We start from the raw sequence: 22,441 nt of genomic DNA on the forward strand, positions 1-22,441 counted from the left end.
ATTGCCAAAATGCATGAAACTCAAATGCTTTACTTAATTGCAAATTCAAGGTATTATACTTTACTTGAGTATTTCCATTTTATACTACTTTATACTTCAACTCCACTACATCTCACAGGTAGCCAAATTATTGTACTTTCCTTTTTGATTAGCTGAAAAATGCCTTGTCACAAAGCTGAAAACAGGGCTGTTTTTCTAACACCATGAAAAGTTGACTTATCACAGAACAGCAACACTATAAGTGTATGACGACATAGATTCAACTTTATTGTCATTATACAAGTACAAAGACAACGAAATGCAGTTTGTATCCAACCAGAAGTGCAAAAAGCAGAAAAGTGTAATGTGGTATTGAAGTATAGACAGGTGGTGCCTATGCAAGACAAGAAATATATCGCAGTGTTATAAGAGCAGAATAAATATGGCATATGTAATATGTACAGTGTATGAACAACATGTACAGATATGTGCAATGTAGTAGCAGTGACATTAAAAAAAGTAGTAAGAATAATATAGATGTATGCAGTGTATTAGCAGAATATATAATAAGTAAAACAGAATAAATATGGATACTCTGTATGAACCATGTAGACAGATATGTACAGTATGTACAGCTATGTGCAGTGTGGTAACATTATAAGAGCAGTAAGAATTAGTGTATGTATGCAGAATGAACAGTATGAACAGCAGTTGATTATGGCTATGTATAGGTGTGATAATAATGTGATACATTGCTGTAGATTAATCTACCCAACAGTATACTGTATAAATTAGTTCAAATAAGTAAGGGTCTGGCAAAGCAAGACTAATATAAACACAATATTAATCCACAAACATAAAACACTTTACACAGGAAACACAGGAAACATTTTACTGCACACTGAGTGCACACTTTTACTTTTCACAGTATAACTATATTTTGCTGATACATACTTTGACTTAAGAAAGGTTTTGAATGCAGGACTTTTACTTGTAGTAGAGTATTTTCACTTGTGTTGTATTAGTGCAATTACTTAAGTGAAGGTTTTGAATACTTTCACTACTGCTGCCAGTAGAGGCTGTCAGTATGCATTCGCAGCCCAGTGAAGCATTGATGCAGCATGGGGGAGTTCTTTTTTCATCAATGGCATCAATTTTTTGATGTATTCCTCTTAACTAGCCATATGGAATCTGTCATGTTTGTCTTATGTTGTGTATATGTTAAACAATACCGAGGAGCTCTTTTAGTTTGGTATTTTGCTGAGTCAGACATGAGCGTAAAAAAGGAAGGGGGAGGAGGAGAGGGCACAAAGGTCAGGTTGTGTAACAGATACCGTGCAGGCCAAAGTACCAGGCCAGCGCGCTGAAGGTGGACAGGATTTCATGGACTTTTTTTTTTCCATGGGATTAGTCAAACCTCCTTGAGGACCACAAATAAGATTAACTTGGTCCATGTTTTGTGGTTTTGTAGATAGAATTACATAAATTGGTTTAACTGTATTACTTGTTTATACTACATCTGAGACAAAAACTTTACTTTTTACTCCACTACATTTATTTAACTTTAGTTACTAGTTACAGATTAAAAATATAAAAGATAAATCAACAAATAAATTATTACATCAATAGGACTTCATTGATCCCCAGGGGGGAAATCCACAAACTATCCAGAATAGCCCGTACATATAGGCAGTAAATAAGGAATAGCGTATAAAAAATATAGGCTACATAAATATTTATGGAAATTGATAATTGTCGACAATTCAAAAAAACATTTTAAAACACAAAAAACATTTGTTTTTCAATATTTTTTGAAGCATACAAACTTTGTAAACACAAGAAATGACAATCATAAAATATGAAGCTTTTAAAAATATATTTTAATTAAAAATATTTTACATAAGATATTACAATTGCATTTAAATTGAAACACTGTACAAAACCTGTTATAAAATTACTGCACATTCTATTGACCAACATTGAGTCAGAAATGTTAGAGAAATGTATGCCTAATCACATACTTAATATTACAAGATGCATTATTATCATCCTGACCAGAGGTATTAAAGTTGTAAATTATTGTGTCCTTGGTTCACAGAGAAATGGAAGTTGCTGCAGTTTTAACAGAGAAATAATCCCAAAAACTAGATTATTAAATTTCAACAGTTTCCAACGCACGTATTACACTAGTATACTTTTAACTTTACCAATATTGGAGACAGACAGTAAAATTATTAGCTTAACATTGTCAAACATGATTTATGCAGAAAAATGTAAAAGTTGAACAAGTTCTAGCTTTGGTCACCCAAACATAGAGGGGGGAATCCGGTTTTCTTTTACACATTTTAAACTGCTCTTTAATGTTGATGTAAAGCAATTTGAATGGCCTTGTTGCTAAAAGGTGCTTTACTTATGAGGCTGCCTTCCCTTAATGCAAAGTTATTTTTCCACACATAACACTAAACGTCACTTTTATCAGTAAAGGTTTGGTTAGTGTATTTATGTATTTATTTAGGAATGTCACTTGGACAGTGGAAATTGAGGTCTTCTGTCCCACTGGTGCACTTATAAAAGTTAAATGCAGTGACAATAAAAGGGTGCATAAATTTAAGTGCATAGAGAAACTTTGTGTGCTTTCCATATCTTCATATTTTGCCACCAAAGTACTTACAACTGTCTTTATGTTGTTTTTCATTTGATCCTGCAGCTGCAGTTTGAAGTAAAGTAGTGATGGTAGCAGTGAATTACAGTTTCAGAAAAAAATAATATTAATTTCAATAGTAGAACTTGGTTCTATAGTGTTGTGCTTTTTGACAGTCCTTATACAAAAAAAAACATTTGGAAAAAAATTTGTTATGAGAATGATAGAATTGTAATGTTTTAAAAAAAACTTAATGTAAATCTTTTGTATGATTTTTGGATCTGACTAATACTGTCTGTACTATAATGTTTTAGATTATTTTTGGGGTATTTTAGGTCTTTACTTGATACGACAGCTGATGACTGAAAAGGGGAGAGAGAGCGGGATGGCAGGCAGCAAAGGGCCATGGGTCGGAATCTAACATGTGGCTGCTGTGGTAAAGACTGAGTCTTTGTATTCTCAACCAGGTGAGCTAACTGGGTGCCCCGGTACAGTACAATATCTGTGTGGGTGGGCACTGAAAGGTTAGTAATATCACTTCAAACACAGCCAAATGTATTAGCTGTCCCATAGCACCATTAAAAGTATGCCCAATCTGCTATTAGCAGTTCCTATTTGCATTGTACCCATGGATGTACATGCAGCTATCACTGGATTAGTTTGATACTGAAGAACTTAAAATACTTAAATACATGCTGATTCTAATCCAAGTACTGTAATTATACAGATTTCATTTTTCCTATGGCTTTTAAGCTCTTTTATGTGTAAATTTGTACATGAAGAGTTGAACCCACTGATGTGTTGCCTGCTGTCTGTTCAATTATAGCTTTGTTGCCATAGGCCTTATTGTGCTATACTGATAATATACTGTATATAGTAAAACTTTTGGTCTTAAAATGTATACTGGTATTATCCACCCAGACATGTGGAATAAAAAGCTTAAGACACAAACTTGGCCAGTCCTCACGTGACGTCACTGCTGCTAATGTGTCTTCTTCTTCCGTTTCTGGACAGCAGGGATGTCCAGCCCAATGGTACTCTTTCCAGAGAGGAAAGGAATGACCTTCTCGAACAGCAGGATGCAGCTCGCCACGCCTGGGGACACATGGAAGACACAGGAGGTTACACTGTGGTGTACATATTGAAGCCAATCAGGCTTCAAAAGATATTTAAGGTATGAATCAATAAAAAAAAATACTAACAAATGTAGAGGACACAGCCATCATCATAAATAGCATAACACTGCTAGCCTGTGTGTTATATGTTTCAGCCAGTTAGCTTAGCTTAGCAAAAAGACTTAAAACAGAGGTGAAACTTTGTCCAAAAGTCACAAAAAGACACTTCTTCTGCTCCTTACCCAAGACTGGTCCCAGCCAGTAGACAAAGCAGTACTCCAGGTAGGTGTAGCCGCTGCAGGGGAACTGGACGGAGAAGGCCAGGACAGGGTTAAAAACTGCTCCTGAAATACTTCCACCTACAGAGACACGAGAGAAACCACAGGGTCAATATAAGATGTGGTCTAATTCTTTATATTCTGTCACCTTCAAGTAGGACTACCCAGCACAGTAACGCTGTATTTAACTAGTTTGTCATTTCTTGATGTCCAAGAAATTGAAGGAACTATTGAATATTTAGCCTACTTATGTATGCTTATTTATGAACATTATTCAACATCATTGTAACATAATTTGCTAGTGTTATTGGTTTCACCGTCTTCTATTTTGTTGTTATTGTATTATTTACTTCTTTTTTTAAACGTCCAACGTGCATGATGGACGGAAACGGTTAGGAGTTTTCTTCTTGTATAGTTGTATACATTTAACTTAAATCACATTGGTTAGTTGCAGCCTTGTCCGCAGGTGAACGGCGGTACAGTGTTGCTCTCCTCCTCCAAAGCGGTAAATCAACACACCTGCGTGAACCAGAGCAGTGATGACAGCAGCGATGAAGTGAGCTCGAAGTTTTTGGTCCAGTTTGTGGACGTGCATGGCGGCAGATTGGACCACGAAGGCGCAGCCCAGCTCAACGGCCGCGGCCTCCAGCAGCGTCCCACCCAGGGGGTCGAAGCATCGGAACCCAAACCTCCGGTGCCTGATGTGGATGCCGGAAAGACCCAGCGACCAAACGGAGGATGCGAAAAACTGCGCGGCGACCGCAGCTCCGAACTGGCAGGCTATAACGGCGGCCGCCCTGGTGCGGCTACTCCCGCGGAAAATGCCCTCCAGAGCCCCAGTGGGGTTGCACGTCGCTTCACGGAAAGTTAATAAATGGATAACCGTCATGGTGTACGTGAGGGTCAGGCCGACCGGCAGCTCCAGCCGGGCCATTTCACCCAGCAGTTTGAGTTCATGAGTGCAGCAACAGAGCTGGAAGGTGGACGCCGCTTCCAGGAGGTAAACCCAGTAGCCTCCAGGGAAAAGACGCGCTGTTGTCCGCCGGATCGCCTCGCTGAGAAGCACCGCAGCTCCCAATACCGCCAATGAAACGTACAGGTCAGTCATAGCTCCGGCTGTTCACGCCGACCTTCGGTACAAACTGGTCCTAGCGATGTGTAATCATTTTAAAGTATCGACTTTCCATCTCTTTCGACGTCAAAGTTGCGGCCGCAGCTGCGTCAAACCGCGCACTATGAAACCGGAAGCAAAGCAGTGATCCTTTCGAAATAAAAGCACAATCATGAATCACTCGAGGTAGCAATAGTCGATTCACCCAACCACAACCGGTGGTGGTAGTTGGCTACTTATTACAGTGTAGAAATTAATATACAAATTTCTTTAATATTGCAGCTGGTGAAGGTGGGCTATTTTTTATTGCTTTAAAGTAAATACATATAAATCTGCTAAGTAAATAATGGAGTAGCAAAAAAGAAATAGCCTACTCAAGTAAAATACAAGTGCCTCAAATTTGTACTTAAATACCGTAGGCCTACTTGGGTAAATGTACTTAAACTTGTAAACGAAAATTGCCATTTCTTGTTTGTTAAAGAAGAATTGTTAACATTGTCCCTCCTGCCGCTGCTTACAAAGTGTCATGAACATTTTTGAGATCCTTTAGTCTGGGCCAATACACGGCTGGACATGAAAGGAGAGAGAGGGGGGGGGGGGGGGGGGGGGGGGGGGGGGGGGGGGCTGAAAAGGGCTGCAGGTCGGAACCGTGTGTGTTGCATAATGTAAACCTTAATTGGCTCAGTTTACATGTAGCCTACACTGAACACATTTTGCTCTTATTTATATTTTTGAAAGCATTCTTAGTTTACAGCATGTTTTCACACCTGTCTAAGACATTTTGTACAGTACTGTAAATATTTAAGTTTTCTGTGGAATTTTTGGTAGTGATGTTTTGGTAAAAGGTTATTTCTTCTTTACTGGCTGCAATGTGTTGGGAAACTAAAATGTTACGACCTGTAATAGAAAAACACTATTGGAATGTGTAACTATCTTTTTATGAATTTGTTGTGTTTTATTGTTGGCAAGCAGAAACCTTTATCTTTAGGTTATGTGAAATCCAACATTTTAAAAAGAGGAATACAATGACCTAATACTTATTAAATGATGAAAGAGATTTAACCTTTTGGACACCTTCAGAGTGTTTCATTCAAACCAATTGGTTACATATTCAAGGAAATGCGATTGCTAAACAAGCTCACTTTTGTACACACTTCAAGAGTGCAATATGGGAGGAGTACATGTTATTAGACAGCTCAAGCTCAATGGCGTCAAATAATATAAAAGAAGGAGTGATTACTTAATGTTTCAGACAATGTCATGTGTGTATTATGAATGTGTACCATTGTCAGTTATACTCACACTGCACCATCGGCTTGCTTATGGTTTAGTTTTTTTTTCTGTTTTGTTTTCAGTAGGCTCTAATTTTTTAGTAGGCTTGGTTGAGGACACTGTTCTTTATTACAACTCTGAATTTTCACATTTTCATCTCCTTAAACAATAAAGTTATAAAAATCCATCTTCACTTGGACTCACCTGAAGTTACAGTGTGTTTGCATCACTAAGGCAACAGGTGCTGGGTGAAACTGGAACTTGTGTGAAGCTGCACAGAATTGACAATTTAAATTTCCGCAACAATTTTCAAAATAAATGTTTGTTGTATTTAGTTTGAATCTTAAAGTGAAATGATGTATTATGTTGTCATAGTTATCATTTTAGTTAACATTTACTTTGAATATAGTCATTATGTCATGCTTTGTCATACCGTTCAAGTCAAATTGGGGCTGTACTTCTTGAAGACAAATCATGCAGCTCCAGGTATCCGTGTAGGTAACTGGTTAGCTTGACATCCTGATCACCCGAGGCTACCTTCTCTACACCGGGAACCCGAGGAAGGACAGCGCATTGCGTCTTCTCTGGAGGTAGAATACCTGGAAGCAAGATGTTGATATTAAAATAATATACAGTGACACCAGAGAGAGCCTACTGAACGTGTTTTAGCATCGATGTTTATTGATGATGAGGATCCGCTTCATGCTTTAGCTTTTGCAGGTCCCGTTCTTTCTTTTATGCTGAGTGGACCAGGCTTCATTATAGAAATCGGTCAATTGTTGTCATCATGCTTTCTGGACAAGGTGGATGTATTGGTTACACATCATCAACTCTTTTATAAATGATCCGGATTCAGACTTTAATTCGGCTCACATCAACACATTAGTGAACGTGTTTTAGCATCCATGTTTATTTGGTGAGGATGATCCGCTTTAAGCTTTAGCTCTAGCAGGTCCCGTTCTTTCTTTTACGCTGAGCGGACCACCAGCCCTCGTTAAAAGAATTGGTCAGTTATTATCAAAATGCGTTCTGGCCAAGGTGGATATTCTGGTTATACATCATATACTATTTTATAAATGATCCGGATTCAGACTTTAATTCGGCTCACATACAACACATTATATTTTCACTGATGAATGAAGGTGCAAACCTTAAATTAGGATTGCAATGAAACGTTTGACGATCATGCATTTTTACGGAATTTATCAGCAGAACGACAAGATGTAGTCTTAAATTCTGTTCTGCTGATGCCGATAAGCAAGGCAACATCGAGTGTTAGGTTACTGAATAGAGTGACCGAGGAGGTCAGGGTTAAATCTGAGCCTTATGGGAAGCTATGACGATATTTCAGTAGTCCTACAATAACTGAGTTTTGGCTTAGCCATGTTTCAACATATGTCCTGCTCCGGCTGAGACTTGGTAATCGAGGTTAGTTATTGTTAGCAATTTGATATTTAAAGGTAATTTAAGATGTTATACTTCCTAATTTGTGTATATATTTGTTATTGTTTGTCACGTTTCAAGTCTACACAGAAATACAATACAAAGATGACTTAAGTAAAGACAAATAATTATTAAACTTTGTTCTGCATGAAAGTATCATAATGCCACTGTTTAGGTATTTAGTGGTGGAGGAAGTATTCAGATAAAATGTATATATAAAAAATATATAAGAATAATCAGGAAAATGTAAAAATATCCAATGCAGAAAAATGTCTACTATTATATACTAAATGGTTTTAGCATCTGTAAACTATAGATTACTGTAGTTTGTACTTCTGTTGTGGTAATTTCTGTATTACCCGCCTGCCATGTTTGTACCTGTTAAAGATATAAACTCATGTTTCACACAAACTCCAAAACAAAAGAAAAATAACCTGTTTGAATTGAAAGATATTCTGTAATAAAGCAACTATAAAAGACAAGAAAAATTAATGAACATTGATATTGCACAAAAGGACAGTATGCAGTCTGAAAAAAACAGTGTTCAATAGCCAAAACTATTATCTAGCACACAATGTTGCCTTGATGAAATTATTATTATTCATGAATGAATGTAAAATCAGGATTTTACTACTTTGGTGACATGGAGCTCATTTTAAACTAATTATTTGTATTATCTGTCAATTCTGTCAGTTTTACTAATTAGAATTTAATTAATCAACTACTCGTTTCAGATGTACTTCGACTGTATGGTAGTTTAAATTATGACAAACCATATTTTATTAGATCTTAAGTTTTGTGTAAAAGTACTATCAGACAAATGTAGTAAAGTAGAAAGTTTCTCTCTGAGGTTTAGTGACATAGAAAGTAGTATGAAAAAAAAAATGAGTCCATCAAATGTTTTCTCAAGTACTGTGAATGTACTTTGGACCAAGTTCCATTCTAACACCGGGAGTATTGTAGTGGTGTTTTATTAGAGATCCAGTAGGTCTGTGTTGTGTTTCTGGTTGAGCAGGATTGATGCTGTGTCAGAGTGTGTGTGAGCCATGGCGTCTACGTTATCCCAGCAGCAGTTTGGCCAGCTGCGTGGTCTTCGAGCTAAACTGCTGCGGCGCTACGAGCACCAGCCTTTAGTGTCATGTCTGTCGGCTCTGTACGGCTGCCGGTGGAGACGCTATGAAAAGGACTCCACTCAGCGGGGAGACTGCTGCTGCAACAAGGTGAGAGAACGAGAGGTGCGCCAGCCACATCTGGTCCAGCCGGTGTGATGATCTCTCACTATGATGCTGTTTTGATTACATTTTGGTGCAGAGTTAATGAACATACACTGGTTGGTTTAAGGAAGAGAGTTTAAACAAGTTTTAGTTTCCCTTAATGGACTAAATGTTGTTAAAAAGTCATTTACAGTCTTACCAAAACAAAAGTTTGAAGAAAGATGGAAAACTAAACATTACACCTGGTTTTCACAATATTTAATTTAAGAAATCATGTGTGTTATCATTTAGAGTACCACTAGGCGTATTACTATAAACTTTACTGCTCTTTTTGCACTTCTGGTTAAATGCTAAACTGCATATTGTTGTCTCAGTACCTGCACTCTGAGCAATGACAATACAGTTGAATTTAATCTAGTGAACACATAAAGCAGCATTTTAATATTGTAACTGGTCAAGATACAATTGGATAGTTTAGTATATTACAATATATCTAAATTGTTAGCATCTTTGCATCAGGTTAACAATCACTTTCAAGTCACCAAGTAGAAATAGTTTTCAAACTAGGCAGAACAACAGTTAAATACAACTCTAAAAGCTTGTCTCTTCATTGAACTGATGCTGAACGGAGACCAGAGTACAGAGCTTTTCTAAACACTCAATCAGTAAAGCCACTAAAGAGCTTTCCTGTTTGAATTCCTTTCTTTCCATAGAGGTCAAAGATAAGTCGTCCATCCACATGGAAACAAGGCAATGAATAAATTAAACACAGCAGCTGCTTATTTACGGCGGGGGGGGGGGCGGCATCAACTTGTGTTTAATATTTTGGTCTCCGCTGTCGACAGGTGGAAGCTGTGAGCTTTGCTCTGCTTGTGGCAGCTTTCTGCTTAACGTTGGTGTTTCTCTACTTCTGGGGACAAGCAAAGAACGACTACAATGACTTTGACTGGTGGGTTGAGTCCTACTTGCAGTTATTACATTTACAAGTGATTGATATGTGTATCTGTTTTGGTGATTGGGGAGGGCTGGTCTGTGGAAGGTTGTGGCCACCGGGGGGGGCATCGATCACGAATAACAAACATCAGTGTTACTTATTGGCCAAATCTCTTCCAAACTTTTTGCGAAACTGAAACTTAAGCTGTCTTCGCAGTCCCGCTCCTTATTGGCTGATTTACCAGCAGCCAGTTTTACCTACCTGCAGAGGTTGTCCTTCGTCACAGTAACCTCTGGTAAACATTGGTAGTCGTGGGCGTATTAACCCTGTGTTTATCCCACTCTCTGTGCAGTGGGTACAGTTTATCTAGGCTTTAAACTAACTTGCTCTGGACTTGCGGTTTGGTCATTTTAATGAAACACAATTTTTAACAATATGCAACATGCATGTGGAAGCACAATATTGAGACAATTAAAGACTTAAAAGTACATTTGGACACAGGGACTTTGTTTAAGAATCAAAAAGAACCGATTTTCAATTATATTAGCCCAGAACACAGTAAATCTGGATATCTTGGGCTCCAGCTCTCCTGTTTGCTTTACTGGTAATCCAACCTCAGGTAAAGCCATGAAGAAGGCCTGCCGTTTACTCCAAAAGAAATCTGATATAAGTAGTTTGTTAAATAAAATCCACACCAGATGAGCCTTAGAATCATTGACCACTTGCTGTTGATTATGGTTCATTTAGGGTTTTAAACGGAGCATAGAAATATTGTTGAGCTCGCAACTTTTGAGTGACAGCTGGCTCAACTGCTGCATTGTGCAAAGTGTCAAGTGTCGGATAAATCGTGTGTTTTATTGAGGTGACACCTGGATCATTTTATTTATTAAACCGTTTAGACAATCTTTGTTAAGAAAAAGAAGTCCGCATCTGAAAACTGTCCTTTACATTATCTGCCCATACTGGATTTCAGACTATGCATCTACCTTGTTTATTGTTTCAAACTTTGTTTAAATCACTGTCTGTTTTTTTATGTGTGGTTTTGAATCGGATGGAGGTTTAACTTTGGAAAACTGGGCTTCTGGTTTCCTTGGTCTGTGGTGCTGCTGGTCATCGCTGCAGGCGTCTTCACCTACATCACGATTCTCATGGTGAGGCCAAACAACACTGAGGGTGTGACTTGTAGTTTTGGATCTTAGTTTGGCAGTTCTGTTTGTTTAAATTCATATTTACTACGCTGCTCTGGTGTATATAGTACTGTTTCTAGTGTGAATCCTCACATTCAAATAAAGATAGGATAATTCCCCCCCCCCCCCCCCAAAAAAAGTAGTTGTTTCAGTTTTACACAGCGTATTATCCAGGTGGTGGCTATTTTGTTTTAAAGGGAATAGTTTGACATTTAACATATATATATTTAAGTATGGAAGTTTCTGTACAGCAAGAGAGGAATTGTTTGGAAGTGAGACTTTGTTGAACAAAATAAAGACAGCTGCACAACTGAGTCAAGGTTTGGTCTTCGGTGAGATTGAATTATTCCCTGCAGAGAATAATCAAGTGACAAGAACAGTTTTCACAACGTATACATCAGTAACCGTGTGACAACGTCTTGAGAAATTAAAACAGTGGCATCGCCGTCTTATATCCCGTTTCCCCTAGAGGAGAAAAGGACGTGTTTGGGAAACACAAAAGCTGAACAAAAACAAAACATGTCTTTGGATGTTTTAGACAGGCTATGGTTATGACCATGAGCTTGCTTTGATAAACATAGCACTGAACAAATGTCTCCTTCAGACTCCATGGCATTGTCTTTGGAGGAAAAATGCAGAGACTAACTAACAGTTGTCTCAAGCGTACCTGTTCAAACTTAACAGCTCAGCCATGATCTCTACCTTTTACAATGTATATAATGTTTAGTTTTTTGTGATATTTTGGAAATGTGTAACTTAAATGATATGTTTATTATTTTTTATACACTACCGGTCAAAAGTTTGGGGTCACTTACAAATTTCTATTTCACTCCATTATAGACAGGATACCAGCTGATCTGAGTGGGTGGCTGATCTTTAATGCAATATCTACATTTCCCATTATCACCAACCATTCATCCAATGTTCCTAACCCTAACCCTAAGGCACATTTTGTTTACTAATCTGATATTATTTTAAAAAACTAACTAAGAAAACATTAAACAACCCTTTTGCAATTATGTAAGCACATAATGTAATCTGGAAACTGGTTAAAAAAAACAAGGCAACTGATCTCAGCTGGGATTCTGTCTATAATGGAGTCCAATGGAATTTTGTGAGTGACCCCAAACTTTTGACCGGTAGTGTATATTTATTATTTAGGCCATAGTTAAAGGTGGTATTGTACTGGACTACATAACATTGAGAGTTGCTTCTAAGACAACAAAATTTATTTTTTACATTTCTGTTTCTGTACAAATCAAGAACAAGTTATAACTGCTGTTCCCCCTGCTTCCAGTCTGTATGCAATAATAAGCTAATATCCTCAATACTTGGTGTACAGACATTCTCAGTTTAACTTTCTCGCAAGAATTCAAAAAAAGTCTAACTGCTCCTCTAAACAAGAAAACAGGAATGTTTACAAGAGACAATCCTGTATCTGTCATCTCTGTATGTACTGCAGCTAAAGGTCTGTCTGAGCTGTAAATACTGCTGATGGTATACTATGACTCTGTACAGTTTATCACAGGATGTGTGTGTGTGTGTGTGTGTGTGTGTGTGTGTGTTTGTGTGTGTGTGTGTGTTTTTTCTTCTCTGTGCAGCTGCTGGCTGTGTGTTTGTTGTCGGAGGGCCAGAAGCTTTATTTACACTGGAGTCACAAGGTATCTGCTCTCTATCTCTCTCACACACTTTTCTTAACGACTGCTGAATCATGCTGAAGTACTTCTTTAAAGTTCAAAGTTTCACTGACAGTTTAAGTATTGTGTTTTATGATATCACAGCAGCTTTTTGATGGGTCATCCATGTACAGTGACAACTTCACAAATACCTACTATCTACTCAACTACATCTCAGAGGAAAATATTAATGTTTTCACTCAGTTACATTTATTTAGTCACTCTACAAATTAAGAGTTTAGCACATAGTACAAATGGTGGTCAATCCCCAGACCGACAGGAAAAAAATAAAAAATCTGGGTGGGGAGAGTCCCTCCCTCATTACCACCACTGAGGTAGCCTTAACCTCAAAAACCACTCCAGCAGATCAGACTGTGGTTGTACTGGGCAACTTCCAGGTATGAATGTGTAACTATGTGAAGCTGATCAGAGTGTTCCTGCAAAAGAGAGGCTTCCTGTCACTGAACCTTCCCTGAATAAATAAAGGTAAAAAAATTGAGAAATAAATGAGAAGCTTGTCAAATATGAAAACTATACAACAGTGTATGCATGTACAGCATAAACGATTAATTGATCCACAGAAAATTAATTGGCAGTTATTTGATAGTTTGTCCTTTTTTATGCAAAAACATTTCATGTTCCCAGCTTTACAAATGTTAAGAGTAGCTGCTTTTCCTTTGTTAATAATGTTAATGATTGCAATGTGTCAGTAATAATGTTGAGGTATGGATTGTTGGTTGGACAAAACAAACATTGTGAAGGTGTCACTTTGGGCTTCTGCTGATGCCACTTCTCACAATTTTCACAATTTTTACAAACAACAACAATGAATGAATCTGTTAATGAACAATCCATAATGAAAATAATCATTAGTTAATAGTTCTTAATTGTCACAGGGGCCATTTTCATACTTTCAATACTTTAAATAAATGTTCCTGATTGTACTTAAAATAAAGTGACATTTTAATTGCAGGACTTTTACTAGTAATAGAGTATTTTACAGTGTGGTATTAGAACTTTTACTTAATTGAAGGCTCTGAATACCTCCTCCACCATTGCTGCTAAATTAGCCACTAAATGACAGAAAAGTCTGGCAATCAATGCAAATTAATTATAAAATGTATTTATAATATTATACAACAGATGAGAAACAGTGACATTTGTCACATTTGTTGGACTTGGTGGATGTTTCCTGTTTGTCAGATTGGAATCCTGGTGAGTCTGACGTTCTCCATCGTAGCCACGGCCGTCTTAACTGAACTGTGGAGGGAAGAGTTGAGGACTTTACTACTTTCCTTCCAGGTAACCCTCCTCCTCCTCCTTCCATCAGCCTTCACATATTCTATGTGTGGTTTCCACTCCTGATGCCAGATCTTGTTTTGGGTTTTGATCACAGATAACTGCACCTTATCTACACGTTGGTGGGGTCTTCCTGGTGACGGCGCTGGCTTGGCCGATAGCCTTGCATTTCTTTCGCATGAACAGCAGAGGTGAGGTGACCAGTTTGTGTCATTTGATACGCTGAGTTTGACAAACTCTTTCTAGACTGCAAAAATGTTGGCTCCTAAAGGAACAGTTTGACATTTTGGGAACTATGATTATTTGCTTTCTTGTTTTGAGTTAGACGCTAAATATAAAGTTGGAGCCGCCAGGTGGTCAATTTAGCACAAATACAGGAAATGGCAAGCCTGACCAAAGGTAGCAAAATCCAGCTACCAGTACCTTATAATTATAATAACAATAAAAACAAATTGAATTTGTTAAGCGCTTTTCAAGGTCCCAAAGTTGCTTTCCAGAGCAAGGTAGAAAACAAAAGAAACAAACAGATGTGAGAGGTGAAGAGATGGGTTTTGAGGCGGGACTGGAAGATGGTGAGGGATTCAGAGTCGCGGATCTCTTGGGGGAGGGAGTTTCAGAACCTGGGAGCTGCTCTGGAGAAGGCTCTGTCCCCAAAACAGCGGAGGTTGGACTTGAGGATGGACAGGAGTCTGGCTGAGATGGATCTGAGGGGCCGTGAGGGTTGGTAGGGGGAGAGGAGGTCAGTGAGTTATGAGGTGGCCAGATGATGGAAGGCTTTGTAGGTGAGGACCAGGATTTTGTAGGTGATCTAGTGGGAGACTGGGTGCCAGTGGAGTTGTTTTTAGGATTGGAGTGATGCCAGGATTTGGTGTGGGTGATGAGTCAGGCAGCTGCATTCTGGACCAGTTGAAGTCGCTTGATGTAGGTAGAGCTGATGCCAAGGAGAAGTGAGTTGCAATAGTCTAGTCGGGAGGAGATGAATGAGTCTTTCAGCAACGGGGAGTGTGAGAGAGGGTCTGTGGTTATGGAGAGAGATGAAGTGGGATCTGTTGGAAAGGTAGGAGCGGAGCTGCACTCAGGTCAAGGAGGATAAGGATGTTGAGGGAACCGGTGTCAGAAGAGGTGAGGTCATCGAGGACTTTAAGGAGCGGTTTTGGTGCTATGGAGGGGATGAAAACCAGATTGGATTGATTTGAATTGGTTTTTGGCATGAAGATGGGATTGGAGTTGTGAGGCAACGATAGGTTCCAGGGTTTTAGACAGAAAGGGGAGGTTGATATTGGGCGGTAGTTGTTGAGGGAGGCTCTGAGATTTCAGGAGGGGTGACTGGGTCAAACTGGGAGAGGAGGCAGTGAGTGTGGAGGAGGGGTTGGGAGGTCAGGTGAGATGGGGAGAACGGGCTGTGGTTGGTGCTGGAGTAGGTACTGGAAGGTCGGACAGAGGGGATAGAGATTGATAAATTATGTTGATTTGTGTCAGTGAAAATGTGGAGGAATGAGTTGCAGAGATCCGGAGTAGAGGAAGGAAGGGTGTTGGTCTGAGGTTTGAGGAGGTTATTCATTGTGGAGAAGAGGGTTCTGGGATTTTGACAGGGGTCGGTGAGGATGTTGGAGAAGTAGGCAGACTTAGTAGCAATGAGGGCGTCTTTGTAGGCATTGAGTTCATAGGCTTCATGGTGGACTGTAAGAGATGATTTTATGGTAAAAATATATATAAAAAAAATTATTAAGTAAAGTCACCTTGGAACCAAGAGTCAGGGTTTGTGTTTCAGTAAGGCGAGGCCTGATCATGGGGGTCTACCTGTCCATCCTGTCTGCTCTCTACCTGGTGCCCCTTGGTTTGAATTCTCCTTGTATCAAAGAGGAAGGGACCCTTGGCCCCGCACCAGCCCTCATTGGCCACAGAGGAGCACCCATGGTGAGCAAGAACAGTTACTATCAAGCTTTTTGACAAGATGATCCTGGATCAGGAGTCCTTACATTGGACCAGTCTGATGTAAGACCCCAGTCCCCTGAACTGTTTTACACTGCACAGGTCTTTTGATCCAGTCCGATGTTAGACTCCAGTCCCCTGAACTGGATCATAAGTGCAAAGAAAATGGAAAGTGTGTGTGTGTGTGTGTGTGTGTGTGTGTGTGTGTGTGTGTGTGTGTGTGTGTGTGTGTGTGTGTGTGTGTGTGTGTGTGTGTGTGTGTGTGTGTGTGTGTGTGTGTGTGTGTGTGTGTGTGTGTGTGTGTGTGTGTGTGTGTGTGTGTGTGTGTGTGTGTGTGTGTGTGTGTGTGTATTCTGCAAAATCTACATCTTTTCACACAAGAAAAATGACAAAAACTCTTATATTGAAGAGGAAATTTAAAGTCTGGATGAGTGACAAAATCCTATGCAAAGCAGTGTGATACTAAATATTTTGTGGCTCTGTGTTTTGCTCACATCCTTCCTGTCACAGTTGTTTGGAGCAGTGCTTTCCCCTCTTTAGCTCTGCAAAATGTAAACACTTCAACTGAAAGAGCAACTACATATACTGACTACAGCTTCAAGTTGCTGCACCTACTGCATGAGAATGTACTGATGGTGTAATGGTTATCATGTATCGTGTTTAACTCCATTTGCAGCTCGCTCCAGAAAACACATTGATGTCATTTGAGAAAGCCGCTGAAGCAGGCAGTGAAGGTCTGGAGACAGATGTCACTATCAGGTCAGTCAGCTGCTGAATGTATATGGGGCATTATAAAAAAGTAGAATAAAGTGATGTTTAGCAGGTGTAATTTTTATCCCTCTTAGTTTAGCGTGTTAGCATGCTTATATTTGCTAATTATCACTAAACACAGTGAATCTGAAGCTGATGGAAATGTTACCAATTTTGCAGGAATTTAGGCATAAACCAAAGAATTAATTTCGACCTGATGATTGCACAAGATGGCTGTATATCCGATAGTTGTTGGGATAGTTCAGTCAGGTCTGAAACGGAGGTTGTCTTGGAAAGCGCATACTAACTTCTTAACTGTACTGTTATATGAGATTTCAAACTTGAGACTTGGTTTATTTGTATACATTTTAAATATAATGTTTAGATTTCTCTTCCCTACACTGTTGAAATAATTTCTTGTTGTTGTGGTTGTAGCGTTGATGGGGTGCCTTTCCTGATGCATGACTACACCCTGCAAAGGACCACCAACGTCCACCAGGTTTTCCCTAACCGAACTGACACCCCGGCTGCCATGTTCACCTGGGCCGAGCTGGAGAGCCTGAACGCAGGGGCCTGGTTCCTCTCTGTGAGTCACACAGCAATAGTAAATGTCCTGCAGTACTTTATTGTACTGAGTTTATTTTTGTCACTAGCTCTTTTCTCAGACCTGACACCGCTTCTCCAGTGCCATAAAATACATTACACAACTATTTTCACAGGCTGAGCAGTATCCACCCCATTTTACAACACCAGCCGGCAGATGAAGAACATAGAAACCTGCATGTTATATAACAGTAATAATTAGATATTGATGGTTGTCCCTTCCAGCACAATCCGTTTGGTACAGCTGGCTTTCTGGGAGCAGAAGAGCGAATGCAAGCAGGAAGGCAGCGTGTCTGCAGCCTGCAGGCCTTCCTCCAGCTGGCAGCTCAGAGAAATCAACTGGTGATCTTTGACCTCTACTGTCCTCCCAGTGGTCACCCATTCAGAGACTCTTGGATCCAACGCACACTGGATGTTATCGAGAACGAGTCCTCCATTCACTCCTCGCAGGTCAGCATGTCCTCCTTTACTCCTGTTTATGATGCTCCACCAAATGGACAGTCAGCTAAATAATGAAAAAGCGAGAGACATTGGGCCCCAGTTTCTGACCATCTTGTGTGTTACCATCACAGTAAGTTTACATAGCTAAACCTCTGTTCCCCAAGACTCTTCTAACCATCTGGAAGACAAAATATTCAGTCTACCCCCAGTTGTGTCTGGATGGTAACCAAAGATTTGCAAATGTCTCGCGAACAGGTTGAGGTTAGGATAGCTAGACTTCTAGGGCAAATCTAAGATGGATGAACCATCTAGATATGACCACTTCTTTCATGTGCCAAGCGTGTAGGAAAACAGAACTACTGCTGTTAAAACGAATGGCCTTCTGAAAAGCCGTTTAGTTTGTCTGTTCTGGGCTTGTGTAAAAACATGGGTGCGTAACATGGTGGACTCTGTGGTAGACAACCCACTCCTTATACGTAGATATGAAGGGCTAATTTCTGCCAATAAATCACATATATCCTACACACTAGACCTTTTTTCAGTCTTTTTTTTCATGGGAATGATGTAGACATAAAAGGTAAGAGAGAGGGGGAATGACAGGCTGCAAAGGGCCGCAGGTCGGGATTGAACCCGCGGCCGCTGTGTCAAGGAGCAAACCTCGATACCAACTGAGCTAACAACACTGGCCACAACATTGGACCTTTTAACTACAATCAAGGAGTAGTGAAGTAAATGTCAGCTGCGTTAGGTTCAGTTCTGTCTAAAGATGTTTTCACACCAGACTCCATTATAAATTCTGTGTGTGTGTGTTTTACTAGGTGCTGTGGCTGCCCTCAGATCGGCGGGCCTTTGTCAAAAGCATCAATCCCGAGCTCCAGCAGACATCGGGCAATCGGCTCTCGCTAGAGGAGCTCCAGAGAGACCACATCGTCAAACTCAACCTGCACTACAGCTCCATGTCCACTGAGCTCACCAGGTGTGTGTCTGGGCATGAAAGATGACTCCTGGTATTTTGTGACACATCAGGACTTTTCTCCTCACTTGTGTGCAGGGAGTTGGCTGCAGTGAACATCACCACCAACCTGTATGTGATCAGCCAGCCGTGGCTCTTCTCTCTGGCCTGGTGTACTGGAGTCCAGTCGGTCACCACCGATGCTCCCCAGCTCCTCGGCACCATGCGCTCCCCTCGCTTCCTCATGGTAACACATCAACTACAAGCCACACTGTGTACATTTATTCAAGTAAAGTACAAGTACCTTGAATGTCTACTTGAGTTTTTCTGCTTCTTTATACTTCTACTCACTACATCTCAGAGGTAAATACTATACTTTTTACACCACTAAACTTGTCTGACACCTTTCTTTACTTCTTAAATGACAGTTTGTCATCCTTTTCCTGTCCCGTGAAAACCACGCCTCGCCAGATGTGTTCATCTTAAATGTTTGCAATAAACTGAAGGATTAAGTGTTCCATTGTGTTGAAAAAATTCTTAAGTCAAATAAAGTCTTTGATCAGCTGGAAAATGCATTGTTACAAAGCTGAACACAATGAAAAGTTGACTTTTTATAGATATGTGGTTATCTCAGGACAGCGAAGCTACAAATAAATGATGATCTTTGTAGAATATGATGAATTGTTGTAGATTAAACTACCCGGGTAGATAATGGAGTTGAAATAGTAATTTATTCATCTGTCTCGGTCAATGAGGGAATCCTTTAACTAACATGTTATCTTCATGAAGAGAGTTTAAACTTTATAATATTGTATTGTTAGATGTACAAAAATTGTGTCTTTTTAAAGGACACTAGTTTTATTTACCTGTACGTGTAAACAATGTCTACATATTAAACACTGACTTACCTTTTTACTTCTTTTTGTCACTCAGAGTCCAGACAAGTATAACCTGATGTGGATTCTCACCGATCTGATGTCCCTCGTGCTGATCACCATCATCTTCATCTTCCACTGGTGAATTACAGACACACAGGGGAAGGCAGTTAGCAGGGCATCCTTACCTGTATGCAATCTAAATAATATGTTGCTGTAGATATGATATCGGTCACATCATGTTGTGTTTTCTGGCAGGTGGCGAGAGCGAGGACTGGCTTACTGCTCGGGCAGCAAAGTCACACTGGATAACGGCACTTATAGCAAGTTCAAAACAGGTAAGCTACCGTAAAGAAATGTGATGAAAGGTAAAATCAAAGAGGTGAGACTTTTCTTATTTCATAGCGAACACAACAGGTTTTTTTCACAGACTTTTCATGACATACTATGACTTTTTAGACTTTTTATGAAATAATATTTTGGGGTACTTTTTATGACAGACTACACCATGGTTTCTTATAGCACTTTGCAGTTAAGGCGGCCACCTTACCAAGACACGCCTGCCACCTTAACTACGCGTGGGGAAAAAAAAACGCGACATAGCCCGGCTATTTTCATAAACTGACATTTCAACCTCTCCATTTTCAAAAATAACATTGTGCACAGCTTTCAGTGTTCGGTTACAAGTACCCGAGTATATATGCTGTCAAGAGGATGCCAAATCTGTAGGTGACAGTGTAGCAAGAAGCTCAAGCCCATGTTAGCCTATCAGAACCCTGAAAACAGCAAAATAGCAACAACGGCAATGAATCACTTCCTCGTTCTTAAAAAATATAAAAACTTGCTTCTCTTCCTCAGGTCCTTTGCTGCTTAAACCTCCATGTGTCTCAGTTTATATGCAAATACTATATGACTTTTTATGATGTAATATACTAAGACTTTTTATATAATTTTTATGAAATACTCTACTATGAGTTTTTCATTTAATTTTTATGACTATTCATGACTTTTTATGACATTCTATACTATGACTTTTTACTTTTTGTGACATGCTTTATACTACAACATGGTTAGTATTATGACCTTATTTATTTTATGACACACTATGACTTTATTTCAATGACATACTTTACAATGACTTTTATTTATTTTTTAACTTTTTATGACATGTACTATGACTTTCTTGACTTTTTATGACATGACTTTTTTTTTTACGTTTAAGAGATACTATACTATGACTTTTTATGAAGTACTGTACTATGACATTTATTTCATGACATACTATACTAACGTTTTATGTTAAACCTGTAAACCTACTATATTGTTTTTTTTCTTCACTTTTAGGACATAATATACTATGACTTTTTGCACTTTTTATGACATACTATACTATTACTTTTTTGTGTTTTCTATGACATACTATCATTACTTTTTATGACATACTATAATTTTTATTTTTTATGACATACTATACTACAACTTTTTTGTGTGACTTTTACGACATACTATACTATGACTTTTTTTTTTATACATGGTTAGTATTATGACCTAATTTATTTTATGACATACTTTACTATGACTTTCTTGACTTTTTATGACTATTTTTTTTAACGTTTATGAGATACTATACTATGACTTTGTAACTTTTTATGATATGCTATACTAGGACTTTTATGACATTATACTAAGACTTTTTTGACTTATGACAGACCATATGACTTTCTTGACTTTTTATGGTATATCCTAATATGACTTCCCTGACAAAGCATGTCATAAAAAGTTTTGTTTTTTTAAGTCTGTATAGTATGACTCTTTTACTTAATTTGTATGACATGACATTTTATGACATACTATATACTATGACATTTTTATGACATACTATACTATTTCTTTTAGTTTTTATGACATACTATGACTTTTAACTAACTTTTTAAAACTTCTATGACATAACTTTGACTTTTTATGACATAGCATACCATGACATTTTTTTCATTTTTATGACATACTATACCATGACTTTGTAGATTTTTTATGACATACTGTATTACTTTGTAGATTTTTTACTTTTTATGAAATACTATATTACTTTTTATAACATACTATCATTTTTTTTACTTTTTATGACATACTATACTATGACTTTTTTGTGTTTTCTATGACATACTATCCGTGACTTTTTTATGACATACTATAATTTTAATTTTTTCATGACATGCTATACTACAACTTTTCTTTGTGACTTCTTTTTATTTTTTATGACGTACTATAACTTTTTCATGACTTACCATACTGTGACTTTTTAAAGACATTGCTATACTTTGATTTTGTTTGTACTAGTTCTTTTTCTGCATCGTATAATCCGTACCTGTTGTCTGTTTCTGAACTCCTATTACAGAAATGAGTGATATATGGTCAGTCACCAGTGGCAACTCCCAAGCAGAGAAGATCCCCAACCTGTCAACTATCACAGAGCACTAACAGCTAAAATAATTAGCACATACAGTATGTTTAATTTGTACAGAAACTGAAGTGTAAAAATGACAAATGGTGGTTTTACAGACATGATGCTTTATAATAAATGTTGTATTTCCATGTTTAAGACAAAGAACACTGTCCTTTTTTGCCTTATTTTCACTGTAAACTATATACATTAATGAACATAAAACTGTGAATGAAAACATTCAGTAGATACTTCTTTACCCAAAACCAGGTGGTGGCGTCAAGACTTTTTTTAGCCAT

General features: G+C 38.6%; 2 protein-coding genes across 4 annotated transcripts; one reads left to right on the forward strand and one right to left on the reverse strand.

Moving 5' to 3' along the window:
• Positions 1-2,327: 2,327 nt before the first annotated feature.
• On the reverse strand, positions 2,328-5,220 carry LOC117955000 (aquaporin-11-like). The gene is made up of 3 exons (XM_034889077.1): positions 4,533-5,220; positions 3,978-4,094; positions 2,328-3,715 (listed from the first exon to the last, which is right to left on the reverse strand). The coding sequence occupies exons 1-3, from the start codon at positions 5,119-5,121 to the stop codon at positions 3,603-3,605; spliced, it is 819 nt and encodes a 272-aa protein (XP_034744968.1). The 5' UTR covers positions 5,122-5,220; the 3' UTR covers positions 2,328-3,602.
• A 1,630-nt stretch (positions 5,221-6,850) lies between these two features.
• On the forward strand, positions 6,851-22,396 carry LOC117954999 (glycerophosphodiester phosphodiesterase domain-containing protein 5-like). 3 transcript variants are annotated; one of them, XM_034889076.1, is made up of 16 exons: positions 6,851-6,986; positions 8,855-9,059; positions 9,899-10,002; positions 11,045-11,138; positions 12,776-12,835; positions 14,054-14,152; positions 14,247-14,340; positions 15,921-16,066; positions 16,758-16,840; positions 17,267-17,417; positions 17,660-17,884; positions 18,694-18,851; positions 18,927-19,074; positions 19,761-19,843; positions 19,961-20,040; positions 22,098-22,396. In XM_034889076.1, the coding sequence occupies exons 2-16, from the start codon at positions 8,886-8,888 to the stop codon at positions 22,178-22,180; spliced, it is 1,782 nt and encodes a 593-aa protein (XP_034744967.1). In that variant the 5' UTR covers positions 6,851-6,986; positions 8,855-8,885; the 3' UTR covers positions 22,181-22,396. The 3 variants fall into 3 exon arrangements, with proteins under 3 accessions (XP_034744967.1, XP_034744965.1, XP_034744966.1); XM_034889074.1 differs by having other exon boundaries at positions 6,882-7,001; XM_034889075.1 differs by lacking the exon at positions 6,851-6,986 and adding an exon at positions 7,748-7,856.
• Positions 22,397-22,441: the final 45 nt, after the last annotated feature.

The sequence above is a fragment of the Etheostoma cragini genome, chromosome 13, assembly GCF_013103735.1.
Source record: "Etheostoma cragini isolate CJK2018 chromosome 13, CSU_Ecrag_1.0, whole genome shotgun sequence".
NCBI classification, from domain to species: Eukaryota; Metazoa; Chordata; class Actinopteri; order Perciformes; family Percidae; genus Etheostoma; species Etheostoma cragini.